The 15,765-nt window shown below is 40.7% G+C and overlaps 1 protein-coding gene across 1 annotated transcript; it reads left to right on the top strand.

Moving 5' to 3' along the window:
• The first annotated feature begins 12,429 nt into the window (after window positions 1-12,429).
• Window positions 12,430-13,794, top strand: LOC121993960 (senescence-specific cysteine protease SAG39-like). Its single transcript, XM_042548184.1, has 2 exons — window positions 12,430-12,931; window positions 13,008-13,794. Exons 1-2 carry the CDS (start codon window positions 12,475-12,477, stop codon window positions 13,598-13,600), a joined length of 1,050 nt encoding a protein of 349 aa, XP_042404118.1. The 5' UTR covers window positions 12,430-12,474; the 3' UTR covers window positions 13,601-13,794.
• Window positions 13,795-15,765: the final 1,971 nt, after the last annotated feature.

The raw sequence follows: 15,765 nt of genomic DNA, 5'->3' as shown, positions 1-15,765 counted from the left end.
TAAAGACTAGTGGGAGTACGTTCGATCTTGAAGAAGTTCAAGATGCAGACCATAGCACTGAGGCCTCGATGGAAGTTAAACTGGAACCACAAAGAGTTGTGGATGATGTTGTTCCACAAAGAGTTGAGGAACAACAACCAGTTTAAGTAGACATACCTCTTCGCAGGTCTGATAGGGTACATCGTCAATTTGAGAGATACTCATTTCTCTTGTCTGACCATGATGATGTTGTGCTCATAGAGGATGAGCCTACCACCTATCAGGAAGCTGTGATGAGACTAGATTCCGAGAAATGGCTAGAGGCCATGAGATCCGAAATGGAATCCATGTACACCAACCAAGTATGGACTTTGGTTGATCCACCTGAAAGGGTAAAACCCATTGGGTGTAAGTGGTTCTTTAAGAGAAAGACTGATATGGATGGACTTATCTATAAGGGTCGCTTGGTAGCTAAAGGTTTCAAGCAGATTCATGGTATTGACTATGATGAAACATTTTCTCTAGTAGTGATGTTTAAGTCCATTCGGATAATGCTTGCTATTGCAGCATACCATGACTATGAGATATGGCAGATGGATATCAAAACCACGTTTTTGAATGGAAACCTACTCGAGGATGTGTACATGACACAGCCTGAGGGTTTTGTAGATCCACGGCATACTAGCAGAGTATGTAAGCTGCATAGGTCCATTTATGGACTAAAGCAAGCTTCTCGGAGCTAGAATCTTCGATTCGATGATGCGATCAAACAGTTTGGTTACATCAAGAATGAAGATGAACCTTGTGTCTACAAGAAGGTTGTAGGGGGCATAGTTGTCTTCCTCATATTGTATGTGGATGACATACTACTCATTGGGAAGGACATCCCTTTGCTTCAGTCTGTTAAGACCTGGCTAGAGAGTTGCTTCTCAATGAAGGACTTAGGTGAAGCATCCCGCATTCTAGGGATACAGATCTATAGAGATAGATCTAAGAGATTGCTTGGCCTAAGTCAGAGTACATATATTGACAAGGTACTCCTTCGGTTTGCCATGCAGAACTCCAAGAAGAGATTTCTGCCGATGTCACATGGCGTGAGTCTTTCGAAGACTCAAGGTCCCTCTTCTAGAGAGGAGAGAGACCGCATGGATCAGATCCCTTATGCCTCAACCATAGGATCTATCATGTACGCCATGCTATGTACTCGACTTGATGTCTCGTATGCTTTGAGCATAACGAGTAGATAACAGTCAGATCCAGGTGAAAGTCACTGGATAGCGGTCAAGAATATTCTTAAGTACTTAAGAATGACTAAAAAATATTTCTTGATATTTAGAGGCAATGATGAGCTAGCTGTAAAGGGTTACAGTGATGCTAGCTTCCAGACCGACCAAGATGATTATCGATCGCAGTCAGGGTTCATATTTTGCATAAATGGTGGTGCTGTGAGCTGGAAGAGTTCGAAGCAGGACATAGTAGCCGATTCTACGATAGAGGTCGAGTACATTGCTGCATCAGAGGCAGCAAAGGAGGCAGTTTGGATCCGCAAGTTTATCACTGAACTTGGGGTGGTTCCTAGTATCGCTGACCCTATTGAGCTCTATTGTGACAATAATGGAGCTATAGCATAAGCGAAGGAACCTCGCTCACACCAGCGGACCAAACACATACTACGACGCTTCCATTTCATTCGAGAGATTATCGAGAGAGGAGATGTGAAGATTTGCAGAATACCTACAGAAGCTAACATCGTAGATCCCTTGACCAAGGCTTTGGCACAAAGGAAGCATGATGGTCACACTAAGTTATTGGGGCTTAGAGCCTACACTGATTGGCACTAGTGCTAGTGGGAGATTGTTAGTTAAAGCCCTAGAGCCAATCATTTGATAATTGTATTATAGACTTGTTGTATCATATTCTTATATAAATAAAGGCATTTGTTTTTGGTTATTATACTCACTTGTATTGGTGTCAAATAAACTAAGTATAATAGCGTCCTTGAGTAGAAGGTTCTCACCTATATCAATCGGTTAGTTGAACCGATAGTGAGATGATATAGGGAACACTACTCTTAATCATTCCTAGTCGAGTGTTAACATTCAGGGACAATGTTAATGCAATAAGACTAGCATGTAGGTCAACTCGATGACTTGATCTCACAAGTCATGGATATAGAGATATCAAGTTGACACAAGGGTATGCATTGGAGAATGTATACTGAATGACCCGCCATGAGAAAGTATCATGGATCATTATATGAGTGTCATATACTTTCTCATGTGGCTATTAGTATGACTACTAGTCCTTAGACCTGAAGTTACCATGGATCCCTACATAAGGAGTTATGTACTTTGGTTTCGTCAAACGTCACCCGTAACTGGGTGGACTATAAAGGCGATTACCGGGTATGTAACGAATTATGCAGAGGGATGTGAGTGATGTAGATGAGATCTATCCCTCCTATATGACGGGAGAGACATCGATATTCTTGATAGAGTGAGACCATGAAGTGCATGGCCATGCCCAAATGAGTCAATATGAGATATTGAGCTCATTTGATCTAGTGACTCTACTTGGAGTTCAAGATTTAGATTGGTCAGAGGATGACACGGTCTATGCCTCACATTGATCAATCTAGATGTCTAGGATAGAAGGACACTTGTCATATATTGTGAGGAGTCACAATTAGTAGTCACAAGGTGATGTTGGATCTCAACATTCTTGTAACTTGGGTAGTAATAATGTGTTGCTAGATACCGCTCGTTACTTATGCTCCTAAATGGGTTTAGAGGCATTGCCAACTTTACAAGAACCTATAGGGTCACACACTAAGGACAATTAGATGGAGATTAGATTCATATGATGAACCAGAGGATTAGAATCATGTGATGAATCAAATTAGATTAAGAGTAATCCTAATTGGGCTAATTGAGTTAGACTCAAGTTGATTCATTTGTTCAATGAGTCTAATTTAGATTATGACTCATTGAATCAATTTAATTAAATGAATTAGATTCATTATATTAAATTGACTTGAATTAAATGGTTGGATTAGATCAACCATGAAAGAGATTAAGTCAAGTTTGACTTGACTTGTGAGGAAGAGGAAGAGTCAAGTTTGACTTGACTTTATGCCACATCATTTGTGACTTGGAATTAAGTGGCCAATGATGATGTGCCACATCATCATAGTTAACACATGAGTGTGCCACCTAATGGAAGTTACATCTTCTCCTTTGCTTTAATGTGGCCGGCCACATTAATGAGAGGAGTTACACTTGATGTGGTCGGCCACTCAAAATGAATGGAATTCATTTTTTTTTCATTCAAGGCTCATTGACATCTTCTTCCTCCTTGAGTTATTTCTTCTCTCCCTCTCCTCCTACCTTGGCCGAACCCTACTAAGGTGCTAACACACTTTAGTTTGGTGTTTCTCCCTCTTTGTTCATGTGGATACGCATAGAGAGTTGTCTACCTTGACAACTTGAGATCCGGCACCTTGGACGAGCAGGATTCGCGAAAGGCACGCATCAAGGGTAAAACTGATACTCTAATGTAGATCTAGAGTTTATAAACTCGTACTCGTAGTTTTTCGAAAGTTTTATTCTTCGCACGGATCCGGTTTCGGGGTTTCCGCGACGCGAAAAAGTGATTTTCATGGCCCGAAAAACCCAACATGTCCAGAGGCTGGGATTTGGCTCGTGAACCTTGAAACACTTTCTGGTTACTCGTGATCGTGTTTCCAACAACAGCGACATTTGATGGTTCTTCTACGATTTCTTCGAGAGATCACTATGAGTGGTTACCGCTTAATTTCGATTTTGTTTCATGCTCTCAAAGAACCAACAATGGTATCAGAGCATAGTTTTGAAAGCATGAAAATCGGCGTGAGAAAAGCTTGCGTTTTTTTTTTTATCGCGAAGAAGATGAACAGTGAGTACTGTTTATCAATTGAATCGATTAACCAATCGATTCAATTGAATTGAATCGGTTGAAGTTTCATTTCAATCGATTCAAAATCGCACAGAGTTCTTCAATCGATTCATGGATCAATTGTAGAGAAATTCAAAAACGCGAACAGTGTAGTTTTTGATGAAGCATAGTGAATCAAAGTTACGTTATTTTTTTTGCATGCGGAAAAAAAACGTGAACAGCTGTTAAAATTAAATTAATAATACATTTTTTTCTTGCATGCAAAAAAATATGTGAACTTTTGTTAAAATTTAATTAAATATATTTATTAATTAATTAAATACATAATGAAATATATTTTTAATTAATAAATAAATATTTAATTAATTTATGATTCAATTTACTGAAAATGGAACCATACCAACTTGTCCGATCAAACCCATGTCTGGTGTAAATTATTAATTGATTTAAGCAGACCAATTTGATTCAATGATACCTAGATCTGGTTCAAACTATTTATTGGTTTAACCAGTTTGGTTTATTATTAAATCAATTGGGGTGATCTTGATTATAGAAGTTGGCCTGATCAAATATGACCAGATTAGTTCTGTTGTGTCAGATTTGATAATAAAGATTAGATTTGTTCTAATGAGTCAGACTTAATCCAATGGGCAATTGGATGAATCAAACGAACCTAAGTTTGATCAATAAGTCTGAGATTGACTCAAATGAGCTTAAACAATAACAGAACATAAGTCAGAAATCCCTATCCAATTAGATTAGTTCTAATGAGGACAATAGATTAAGCTTAAGACTCAGACTCCTGATCGACTAGTCTAATGGGTTAGTCGACTTAAACTCCTGAAAATCGAGAAGATTTATTTTTCTTGATTTATAATGATGGTTTTATGCTTGTATAAATTGAATTAAACTGGTTTTGTACTGGTTAGTCGGTTTTGTACTGACTTATTTAAATTCAATTTTTCAGATGACACGGACTATTACCACATTGACTCGTCGCGAAGTGCGGTGAAACCAACTCTGAGAGGAGATTCAGGAGTTAGAGAATAAGTCTGCTTATGGAGTCGACGGACATGTTAGATTACTTGATAGACTATTTTGGAAACTTGAGCAAGAAAAGTTTCCAGTACTGGACAGTTATAGAATCTGGGCATTAATGCAATCATTGCCACAGTAACCTAGGGTAATAGCAGACTATGTATGGGGACGTCATGAAGGACGCGTCACAAATTCAGAACTGTGTGAGGAACTACTTCACCATATGGATGAAGAAGAGCTTGAAGAGTCTGAAGAGGACCAGGAAATATTTAAGGAAGATCTAGAAATGGGTCCAATGGAGAATCCTGAAGCTGCCCCATCTGAGATTATCCCAAATGAGCCCAGGTTAATAGGGATAATGTTGGTCGTTACTCTAGCATTTATCCTAGTGGGAGTAGTGCTAGCTTATCTATGTTACTAGTGTTCTGTTTACTGTCGTTATGGACGAACAGTGTTAGCTCATTTAGTGTTTGAGTCATGTAATAATTTTTGTCGTTATGTACGAACAGAATTATATAATGAAAAGTTATGTTATATGTTAACAAACTTAGAAATGATTAGTTCATTTCATGATATGATTAGTTCATATATATATGATTCGTTCATATTAAATGATTCGTTTATTAGATGGGATGTGTGTAATATGATTGATCAATGTTGATTAGATTAGAACAAATGATGAGTGGAAACAATGTTATCACTTAATTTTGTAAACTAACTCTAATTTACACTGAGTCAATAAATAATTGCACATATATGATTTACAATGAAATAATAAATAATATGTTTATTTATGTAGATCATGACAACTAAAAACATCATAGCTGAACTCAAAAAGGGTGAGAAATTATATGGGGATAACTACAAAATCTGGCACCTCAAGATACAATATGTTCTTGAGGAACAAGAAGTTCTAGAGGTTGTAAATTAAATCATGGAAGAACCAGCTGATGGTTCTACAACATAGCACAGACGTGACCTTGATGCCTATAAGGCATGGAAAAGGAAGGACTTCATTGCTAAGGGAATATTGATTAGTTCAATGGTGGATGACCTGGTATTTGAGTATGAGCCATTACTATCGGCTCATACTGTCTGGGTAGCCCTTAGAGAAAAGTACAGTGGAGTTAGTCTCAGTAAGCTCCGTCAGCTAACAATTAAGTTTGATAGCTATAAAAAACGCTCTAATGTTACCATGGCCCAACATCTCAGGGAGATGGGTAACATGATTCGAGAGCTTAAGACTGCTGGTCATGCGTTGACCGATGAACAACAGGTGCAAGCAATCATCCGTTCCCTTCCTGATTCTTGGGAAATGATGAAACAGAATCTGACCCATAGTGAGAGTATCAAGACTTTCACCGATGTCTCACGCCATGTTGAACTTGAGGCGGAGAGGATTGAATCCGCTAGGATTTCTGGTCAATCTTTTGTAGCTGAAGGTTCTGGTTCCAAGAATAAGAAAAGATGGTTTAAGAAAGGAAAGGAAAAAGGAAAGGAGGCTAGTGTTGTTGCTGTTAAAAACCAAATCAAGAAGAAAGGAAAGAGATATGGACAATGACCTATGAGCAAGTTGACATGTTTCAACTGTGGCAAAAAGGGTCATTTTGCTTGGGATTGTACTGAGCCTAAAAAGGTAGATCCATTATTATCTTCTTTCCATGAGCAATATGTTGCAAGTATAGTGCTGTTAGCTGATTCGTATCCTTTGTGGATTGTGGATTCAGGAGCAACGAACTACGTAGCACATAATCGAGCTACATATGTGGAGTACCGTCGGGTACCAGCTGGCAAAAAGTGGATATATGTAGGAAACTATGCAAGAATTAAAGTCAAAGGAATTGACACTTGCAAGCTCAACCTACGTGGTGGGCGCACCTTGTTTCTACATGATGTCTTGTATGCTTCTGAGATTCGACGGAATCTGGTATCCGTCATTTGTCTTCTTGATTTAGGTTATAATGTAAATTTTTATAGCCGTTGTGTGGAACTTCGAATTAACTCTGTGTTAATTGGGTATGGTTATGTAACAAATGATTTTATGGTTCTTTATGTAGAACCAAATAATAATAATGGTTGTTTTTCAAACATTGCTCTTACTAGTAATGTTGATGTTAATAATGAAATTTGGCATGCTAGGCTAGGACATATAGGACAAGAACAAATAAATATATTAGCTAAGGAGGGTCTTTTGGGCACTCATGCTAAGATTAACTTGTCTATATGTGAGCATTGTTTTGCTGGAAAGACGGCTAGAAAATCATTTGGTAAGGATATTGGGGCTGAGTCACAATTGTAATTAATTCATTCGGATATTTGTGGTCTAATTAATATGAAGGCTAGAAATGAGAGTTCTTATTTCATTACATTTATTGATGACTTCACACATTTTGGTCATTTGTATTTGATTTCTCACAAATCTGAATTATTAGATTTCTTTATTCATTACTTAAACGAAGTTGAGAATCAATTGGAACGTAAGCTTAAAACCTTGCGCACTGACCATGGAGGTGAATATTTGTCTGATCAGTTCAAGACAATATGTAATGAGAAAGGGATTATTAGACAGCTAACTATCCCTGGAACTCCACAACAAAATGGGGTTGCTGAAAGAAAAAATAGGACTCTTCTTGAAATGGTTAGGTATATATGGCGCAGGCTAATTTACTAATCTCCAATTAGGGAGATGCATTATTAGTTGCGGCCTATATACTTAACAAAGTGCCTTCAAAGTCAGTTTCATCTACCCCACATGAACGTTGAACAGGCAGAAAGCCGAATGTAAGTAATCTGAGACCTTGGGGGTCAGCTGCCTACGTTCATGATAAGACTCACGAACATGGAAAATTAGGACCCAGAGATAAGAAGTGTATCTTTATAAGGTAGTTTGAGACTTCCAAGGGTTATGTTTTTATTGGTGAGCGACAAGATAGAACCATCTCTGAAATAGAGTCAAGAGAAGCTACTTTTCTTGAAATTGAGTTTCCAACACGAGGTGAAGTTGATAAGACAATTCCTCTGTATGAGATAGAGGAGGAGGATAATGCTCCTTTATCAACAGATCAGGAAATGCCTGAATCTAATCAACCGAGTTGGAGTAATTTGTTACTGAATGAGTTAGTTTCTCAACAGTCTAACCTTCAAAGACCGAGTTGGAGTAATTTGTCACTGAATTAGTCAGTTTCTCAACAGTCTAACTTTCAAAGAAGTAGTCGTCAGATTATTCCTCGAAGAAGGTTTGATATTGAGAATGAGGCATTGATGGTTCTCCCAGTTGATGATAAGGAACCTCGAACAGTTGAGGAAGCTTTGAGATGCTGAATTAGAAAAGAATGGAAAGTTGCGATGGATGAAGAAATGGAGTCAATGAGAAATAATCAAGTTTGGGATTTAGTCGATCTTCCTCCAGGCCGAAGGGCTATTGGGAATAAGTGGATTCTCAAAGTAAAGAGGAAAGCAGATGGATCGATTAATCAATACAAAGCTTGATTAGTTGCAAAAGGATATACCCAAATGGAGGGTATTGACTTTGAAGAGGCATTCTCCCCAGTTGTGAAGTTTGTGTCAATACGTGTCATCCTAGCTATAGTAGCACAATATGACATGGAATTACATCAGATGGATATAAAAACGGTTTTCCTTAATTTTAATCTTGACGAAGAAATCTATATGGTACAACTAGAAGGTTATGTTGCTGAAGGCCAAGAGAAAAGAGTATGTAGACTTAGAAAGTCTATATATGGGCTAAAGCAAGCGTCAAGACAATAAAACATAAGATTTAATGAAGTAATATTGTTTTATGGTTTCGAAATGGTCAATGAGGATCATTGTATTTACCTAAGAAAGGAAAAAAGGAAGGTTTGTCATTTTATCATTATATGTTGATGATATGCTAATAGCTGAAAGTGACATAAAGTGTGTGATAGAAGTCAAGAGTTGGCTTTCATCGTAATTTGACATAATAGATATGAGAGAAGTAGAGTACATCTTAGAAGTGAAGATCGTTAGAGACCGATAAAAAAGGCTCTTGGGTTTGTCTCAAGAAGCTTATATCACTAAGATACTATAACACTTCAATATGTTAGATTGCAACATTAAATAGACGTTTATAGTGAGAGGTACTATCTTGAGCAAAAGTATGTATCCTAAGACTCCCGAGGAAATAGCCGAGATGAAGAAAAAATCATATGCTAGTGCTATTGGTAGTTTGATGTACACTATGTTATGTACTCGTCCTGATATAAGCTATGATGTTGGCTTAGTTAGTCATTTCCAGTCAAACCCAAGATCGAGACACTAGAAAGCGGTGAAGAGGATATTCAGATATCTCAAAGGAACAACGGATTATTGCCTCTGCTTCCAAGGATCAGATATGAGCCTAAGTCGCTACACAGATGCAGATTGGGCAAGGGACCTTGATGACAGAAAATCCACATCTGGCTATGCCTTCTTGCTGAATGGTGACATCATCTCATGGAACAGCAAGAAGCAGGCTTGTGTAGCCTTGTCGACAATGGAAGCTGAGTATGTAGCTTGTGCAACAGCTGTGCAAGAGGCTATCTGGATAAGAAGGTTCCTGAAGCATCTGAAGATTACTGATGACAGTGGGAGTCCTGTTACAGTGTACTGTGACAGACAAGCTGCAATAGCTTTTTTCAAGGATTCCAAATATCACAGCAAAGGCAAGCATATAAAAATTAAGCATAATTTTGTAAGGGATATTGTTGACCAAAAAAATGTGATTCTTGAGTACATCCCTACATGAAATATGCTTGTTGATCCTTTTACTAAGCCATTGACTAAAGAGTCATTTCACATGTGAAGTCTTTGGGACTTCGAAGAATGTAACTAATTGTAAAGACATTTTGATAAATGAAAAATGTCACGATCTATTCAGTGTATATGTCTTTGTTACATTCGAATAAAAGTCTCGATAAGTATGTTGGCAGATTGAGATTGGTCCACTCATATAGACAATTATCTCTATTTGTTAAGTACAAATAGAGGTAAGACCGTTGCTTATGGGACAACTTATGTAGCTATGAATAGAGACATACCCATAAGTTAAGGTTGTCTTGATAAGTGTGTCAAGATAAGATCATTTGTGTAATGATTAGAGTAAATGCACCCACCATTTACTGAATCTGCTTAAAGGCCAGATTAGGATTCATATGTTGAATTCAGGATTAGACATTAGGTATGTCTAGATCAAAATCTGTACGATGTTAAATTTGGAAAAAAACATGGACTCTTTTTAGTAAAGAGAATAACATCATAGCATGTGATTCATACCATATGTGCTATGGCGACAAGAAGGGTAGTAGGAGAATGAATCTCTGCTTCTCTACTATGTGAGACCCTTGAGATTATAAGTTAATCTCGATCTTACCCTAAGTGACTATTTAGCTATCTACTTGAAGTTCTGATCAGTGTTTGCTATTTTAGCATGTTTCCTATTGGCTATGAATGATTCGGTCTATGAAACATAACTAGGAAAGCGACTGATTAGAATGAATAGATTCTAGCTAAAATGGAAGATTAAGATTGATTTACATCTGTGACATTTATTCACTGGTACCAGTTACATTTTTAGTTCAGTACATAAAATGTAATTATGAATAATTTATTTGATTGAAGATGTTAAACATGCTCTTGACATATAGTCAATATGAGGGATTAGAGATGTTCATAATGATGTAAATAATTTAATCTAGGGTAAAGGTAAGTCATTTATGTCTCTGATTTGTTCTATGGCCATTTATGTCTCTGTTTCGTTCTATGGAGCAGCTAATTAAGGTGTGACAATCTTCTTAGCAGTTGAATGCTCAATGTGCTTGCTGTCGCACGAACCATTTTCCTTAATGTATGGAATGGATGTTCTTACTTGGTTTTTGTAACTAATTAATTTTGCTCTGGTCTTCGTGACTTGATCCTCATAAAGTCTACGTGACTTATTTGATCTTTGTGACTAATTTTACTTTGGTCTTCGTGACATGATCACCTTGAAGTCTATGTGACTGACATGGTCTATATGACCTTATGGATTGACTTGGACGAGTGGGAGATGTTGGGCGTTACAGGAGATAAAGAGGTTCGTCTCTCTCGTTGCTGCAAACACCTCTTTGCTGCAAACGCCAAGGAGACAAAGGGGCGTCCTTTCCCCTTCATCTTCTTCAACCTTCCTATAAATGGAGCGCCCAAGCAATGAAAAAAAAAATGCAACAGAAGGTGATGCGAAGGTGATCAAAGAGGGGCAAGCGAAGCTGTGAGGTGATTTGGTCGAGCAAAGGAGAACGTCTAGAGGCTAAGATTTGGCTCGTGAATCTTGAAACACTTTCCGGTTACTCGTGATCGTGTTTCCGACAGCAGCGACGTCCGGCGGTTCTTCTGCAATTTCTTCGGAAGATCACTGTGAGTGGTTACCGCTTAATTTCGATTTTGTTTCATGTTCTCAAAGAACTAACAAGGATAATAGTTGATGTCAAAGGATTTGCTTCCTGGGTTATTACTTGATGAGACTATTCTAAATTCGAGAATGAGTTATTTTAATATAGGATGATTAATACAGGAGGAGCTAAGCTTCAACTAATCATAACTTTTAAATAGAGTATTATAACAAAATGATCTATTGTGTGTATTGAAACTCGTTTAAAAATCTATATTTATTATCTAGTGAAATTTGTAATCGATCAAGTTTTAGATTAAAAAATATCATTTAGGATCTTTTAAAGGCTCTGAACAAATTTTACTTTTTTTTTTTTTAGTATTTTTTGTAATTTTAAAATTTTAAGTAGTTAGGATATTTTAATTTTTTATAAGTTATTTTAGGGTCGAAGAAGGGCGAATATAAACGTCTATTTAGTTTTTTTAGAAATTATCTTTTATTATTAAATCAAATAGATCTTATTTGGTAAAACTATTGACGACAATTTCTCTCAGTTTATCAATTTTTTTTTTTATCTTATTTCCTCAATTCCTCTAAACTACCGCCCGTAGAATAACGTGGCTGACGTCCACCCAAAGAAAGCCAGATGTACTTACAAGTTGTAGGTTGTCTTTTGGGCTACAGAATGCCGATACGAATGCATCTGTTTATTGAATATAAACAACTCGAGCGTATGGGGTCGATCACCAATGAATTGAGCGCTTTAAGATGAGTGCAAAGATTTCTGTCTATTTGAAGTCCCTTTCACTGGATGCTCCATGAATGACTCCGATTAATTGTTAACTAATTATCGACGTCTCTAACCAAGAACAGAAGTCTGCGTACGATCTTCGCAAAGAAGAGACGTGTGATCGTTGGATCTCGATCACGATTAATCCAGTAATTACGGAGTCTTCCAATTAAATTAATCTCGCAACGCAACGTATTCCACGGCACGCAGCAAGAACAGAGCAGAACAAGCAGAACAGAGCAGACCTATAAATAGTCGAAGCCCGTCGCTTAATCTCTCACTAAGCTTGAATTAGTTGATCAATTAACTGATTAACTAATCACTTGTAAAAGCGTTTCGAGAGCAGCTGATGGGTAGAATTCCGGCCGCCGCCTTCACCGTGAAGCAATGCCTCGTCTTGGCGGCCTTGTTCGCTGTAATATCAAGCACCGCTTGGGGGCGCAAGCTAAGTTATCCAGAGAGCATGTCCATGGCAGAGAGGCACGAGCGGTGGATGGCGCAGCACGGGCGCGTCTACCGCGATGACGCAGAGAAGCAGCGCCGCTTCGACATCTTCAAGTCCAACGTCGAGCTCATCGACTCGTTCAACGCCGCCGGCAAGCACAAGTACTCGCTGGGCATCAACCAGTTCGCCGACATGACCAACGAGGAGTTCAAATCTTCCTACACTGGCTTCAAGAATATGATCGTGGCGAAGCCGATCAGGAAGGGAGGATTCATGTACGAGAACGTGTCCGCGACGCCGAAGAGCGTCGACTGGAGGACCAAAGGAGCAGTCACTCCCATCAAAGATCAAGGGCAGTGTGGTATGCATAATTTGGAGGAACAATTTAGTTAATTATTGCTCCAACGGAATCTAATTCGTTTGCTCGAGCAAAACAGGATGTTGCTGGGCGTTCTCGGCAGTGGCGGCGATGGAGGGCATCACCAAGCTCACCGCTGGCAAGTTGATCTCTCTCTCCGAGCAGCAGCTGGTGGACTGCGACGTCCACGGCGAGGACCAAGGCTGCAACGGCGGCCTCATGGACAACGCGTTCGAGTTCATCATCAACAACGGCGGCCTCGCCACCGAGACCAAGTACCCTTACCAGGCCACCGACGGCACCTGCAGCAAGCAGAATTCCTCCCCCTCCGCCGCCGCCATCAGTGGTTACGAGGACGTGCCTGCCGACGATGAGGTGGCGCTGCGCAAGGCCGTGGCCCACCAGCCGGTGTCGGTGGCGATAGAGGCCAGCGGATCGGCCTTCCAGTTCTACAACGGCGGCGTCTTCACGGGGGAATGTGGAACTGATCTCGACCACGGCGTCACAGCGGTGGGCTACGGCGCGACGAGCGATGGCAGCAAGTACTGGCTGGTGAAGAATTCTTGGGGTGCCGATTGGGGGGAGAACGGCTACATAAGGATGGAAAGGGACGTGGATGCTAAGGAAGGGCTGTGTGGTATCGCCATGCAAGCTTCCTACCCAACTGCTTGAAGTCATTTGTCTATATATATATATATATCTGCATGAGTGCATCGCTTCTCCGATCCATGCCTTTCGTTTAAAGACCCGTTTGTCAACTACTATGTGTATGTATAGTCGTGTCCAGAAAGACATGTGTGCTTGTAAATGTATGCATGTGTAGCAAGATCTGAACATGTATCGGGTATTGATATTTGACGGGTTGAATTCAACGGTTCGATCTTTGCTTGGGTTTCTACGACCTAGATCGGATGGCTCCGGTTGGCTGAACCTGAAGCCTATAAGCCCACCGCGTCGCTTCCTTCGCTGTCTTCCTCGAGTGCTGCTGGCGACGCGCTCTTCGTCCTCCGACGATCTTCTATCTGTTCATGTGCGTCTTTCGTTCTCTGGCGACCTTCTTTCTATTAAGCTTCCTTTCAATCGCCCCCACCTTCGTGCTTTTTGGCCTTCCTTTTTGTTCCATCGGTATTCCAGCAACCTTTTTCTTCTTCGATCGCCTTTCTATTTTTGCGATGGCGAGTTCTTCACAGCCATCTGCTCCATCCCTGGACTCTGATACACATCCATGGAGTCTAGGTTCGATGGAGGCGACACAGAGTGCTCGAGAGATGTTTTCAAAATTCCTTCCGATCATCAGATCGTTTTGTCTTCTCCCTCCGATCAGCCCAACCCTCCGCCAACCGGCTGTATCTATTTCTTCCGAGATCAGTTTACCGCCGGTCTATGGTTTCCGCTCCACCCCTTTATTCCAGCCGTTTGTAAGTATTTCCGCATTTCCCTTTCTCAATTAGTGTCTAACTCCTTTAGGATGTTGTGCGGAGTCATTGTCTTATTCCGTCTGCACGTAATTCCTCTTACCCCCTGGATTTTTCATTATTTTTATTACCCTAAATTGTCCGATCCGGGGACATTCCTCTTCTAGTCTCAAGTTAGTTTAGTATTCTTCGATAAGATGCCGACCTCCAATAAGCACTGGAAATAATATTTTTTCTTCATGCGCCTTCCCGAGCGGCCAGACTTCCCGACCCACTGGCAGCTCGAAGTAGCGCCTCAGCCTCCCTTGAAAAGCTACAAGAGTCGATCGGACTACCTGAACGCAGCTTCGATGTTGGCCAGCCAGAAGTACGACATCCACAAGTTGTTGCTAGAAGACGTCCTTTATATCTTTGGCTTAAGTTTGATCCGCACCCGGCTGTCGACCAGCCTAGGTATGAAGCTCCTTTAATTCTTCCTTTGATGCTAACTGATTTCTCTTTCCCTTTTGCAACCAAAGTCATGTTGCGAGCACATCTGGCCGGCAAGGTAAAACTCAAGGATGTCGCGATCAATGCGACTGCTGTTGAAGAACTGGTGAACCGTGGTCTGCAATCGGTTGGCTTACACGAAGAGCCCCAGGATGAGAGCGATGCGACGCCCATCTTAGTGAGCAGAGGTGAGGCTAGCCATGCGATGAGCGGGGGAGCAGCCACGAGATCACAACCTCCATCCGAGTGGCGTTCGATCCTCCCAGTTGAGGAACCCTCGGGCTCGGCTTCCTCCGACGTACCACTGAACAAGCGCAAGAGGCGCCGAACAGAGCCTTCATCGCACTCTGCTGGTTCAGGTGTACGATCTTCCGAGCGAATCGAAACTTCAACCCCGACTCCGATTCAAGAAATGATAGCCTCTGTGTCGTCTGATCGGACACCCTCCTTGGTTGATCTGCCGCAGGGGACTCTTGTCGCGTCGCCAGTGGCCTTCATGCCACCACCTTCGAAGCCCTCGAAGGTAAAAAAAGTCCGGCATCCGTCCGGCGTCCTCCTTCCGACGTCCGGCTGAGCAACCTCGGCTCAATCGGCCCCGGGCGGCCAACGCTGCATAACGGTAATCCTACATCTGCCCACCGAAGACTATAGCGAGCCGAGCGCCGGGTCTCGAGCCCTCGAGCTCCAGATCATCATCCAAGGGTCGCTCGCTAAGATCTTGGAGGACGCATGAGCTCTTGCGATGATGATGTCTCTAGGCGCGCTCGCGAACAGCCACACCCAGTTGTCTACTGGGGTAAGTTTTACCTTATATTTGCATAATTCACTCCCGATCGCCGCTTATGTTTGCTTGTTGTCCGTAGTACTGGGTGGAGAGCCTTGCCATGTGCCACAGGATTGAGTTTTTGGAGGAGGAAGTAAAGCAACTGAAGG

The sequence above is a fragment of the Zingiber officinale genome, chromosome 6A (genome assembly GCF_018446385.1).
Source record: "Zingiber officinale cultivar Zhangliang chromosome 6A, Zo_v1.1, whole genome shotgun sequence".
In the NCBI taxonomy this organism is placed as follows: domain Eukaryota; kingdom Viridiplantae; phylum Streptophyta; class Magnoliopsida; order Zingiberales; family Zingiberaceae; genus Zingiber; species Zingiber officinale.
This window is presented reverse-complemented; position numbering and strand designations above follow the sequence as displayed.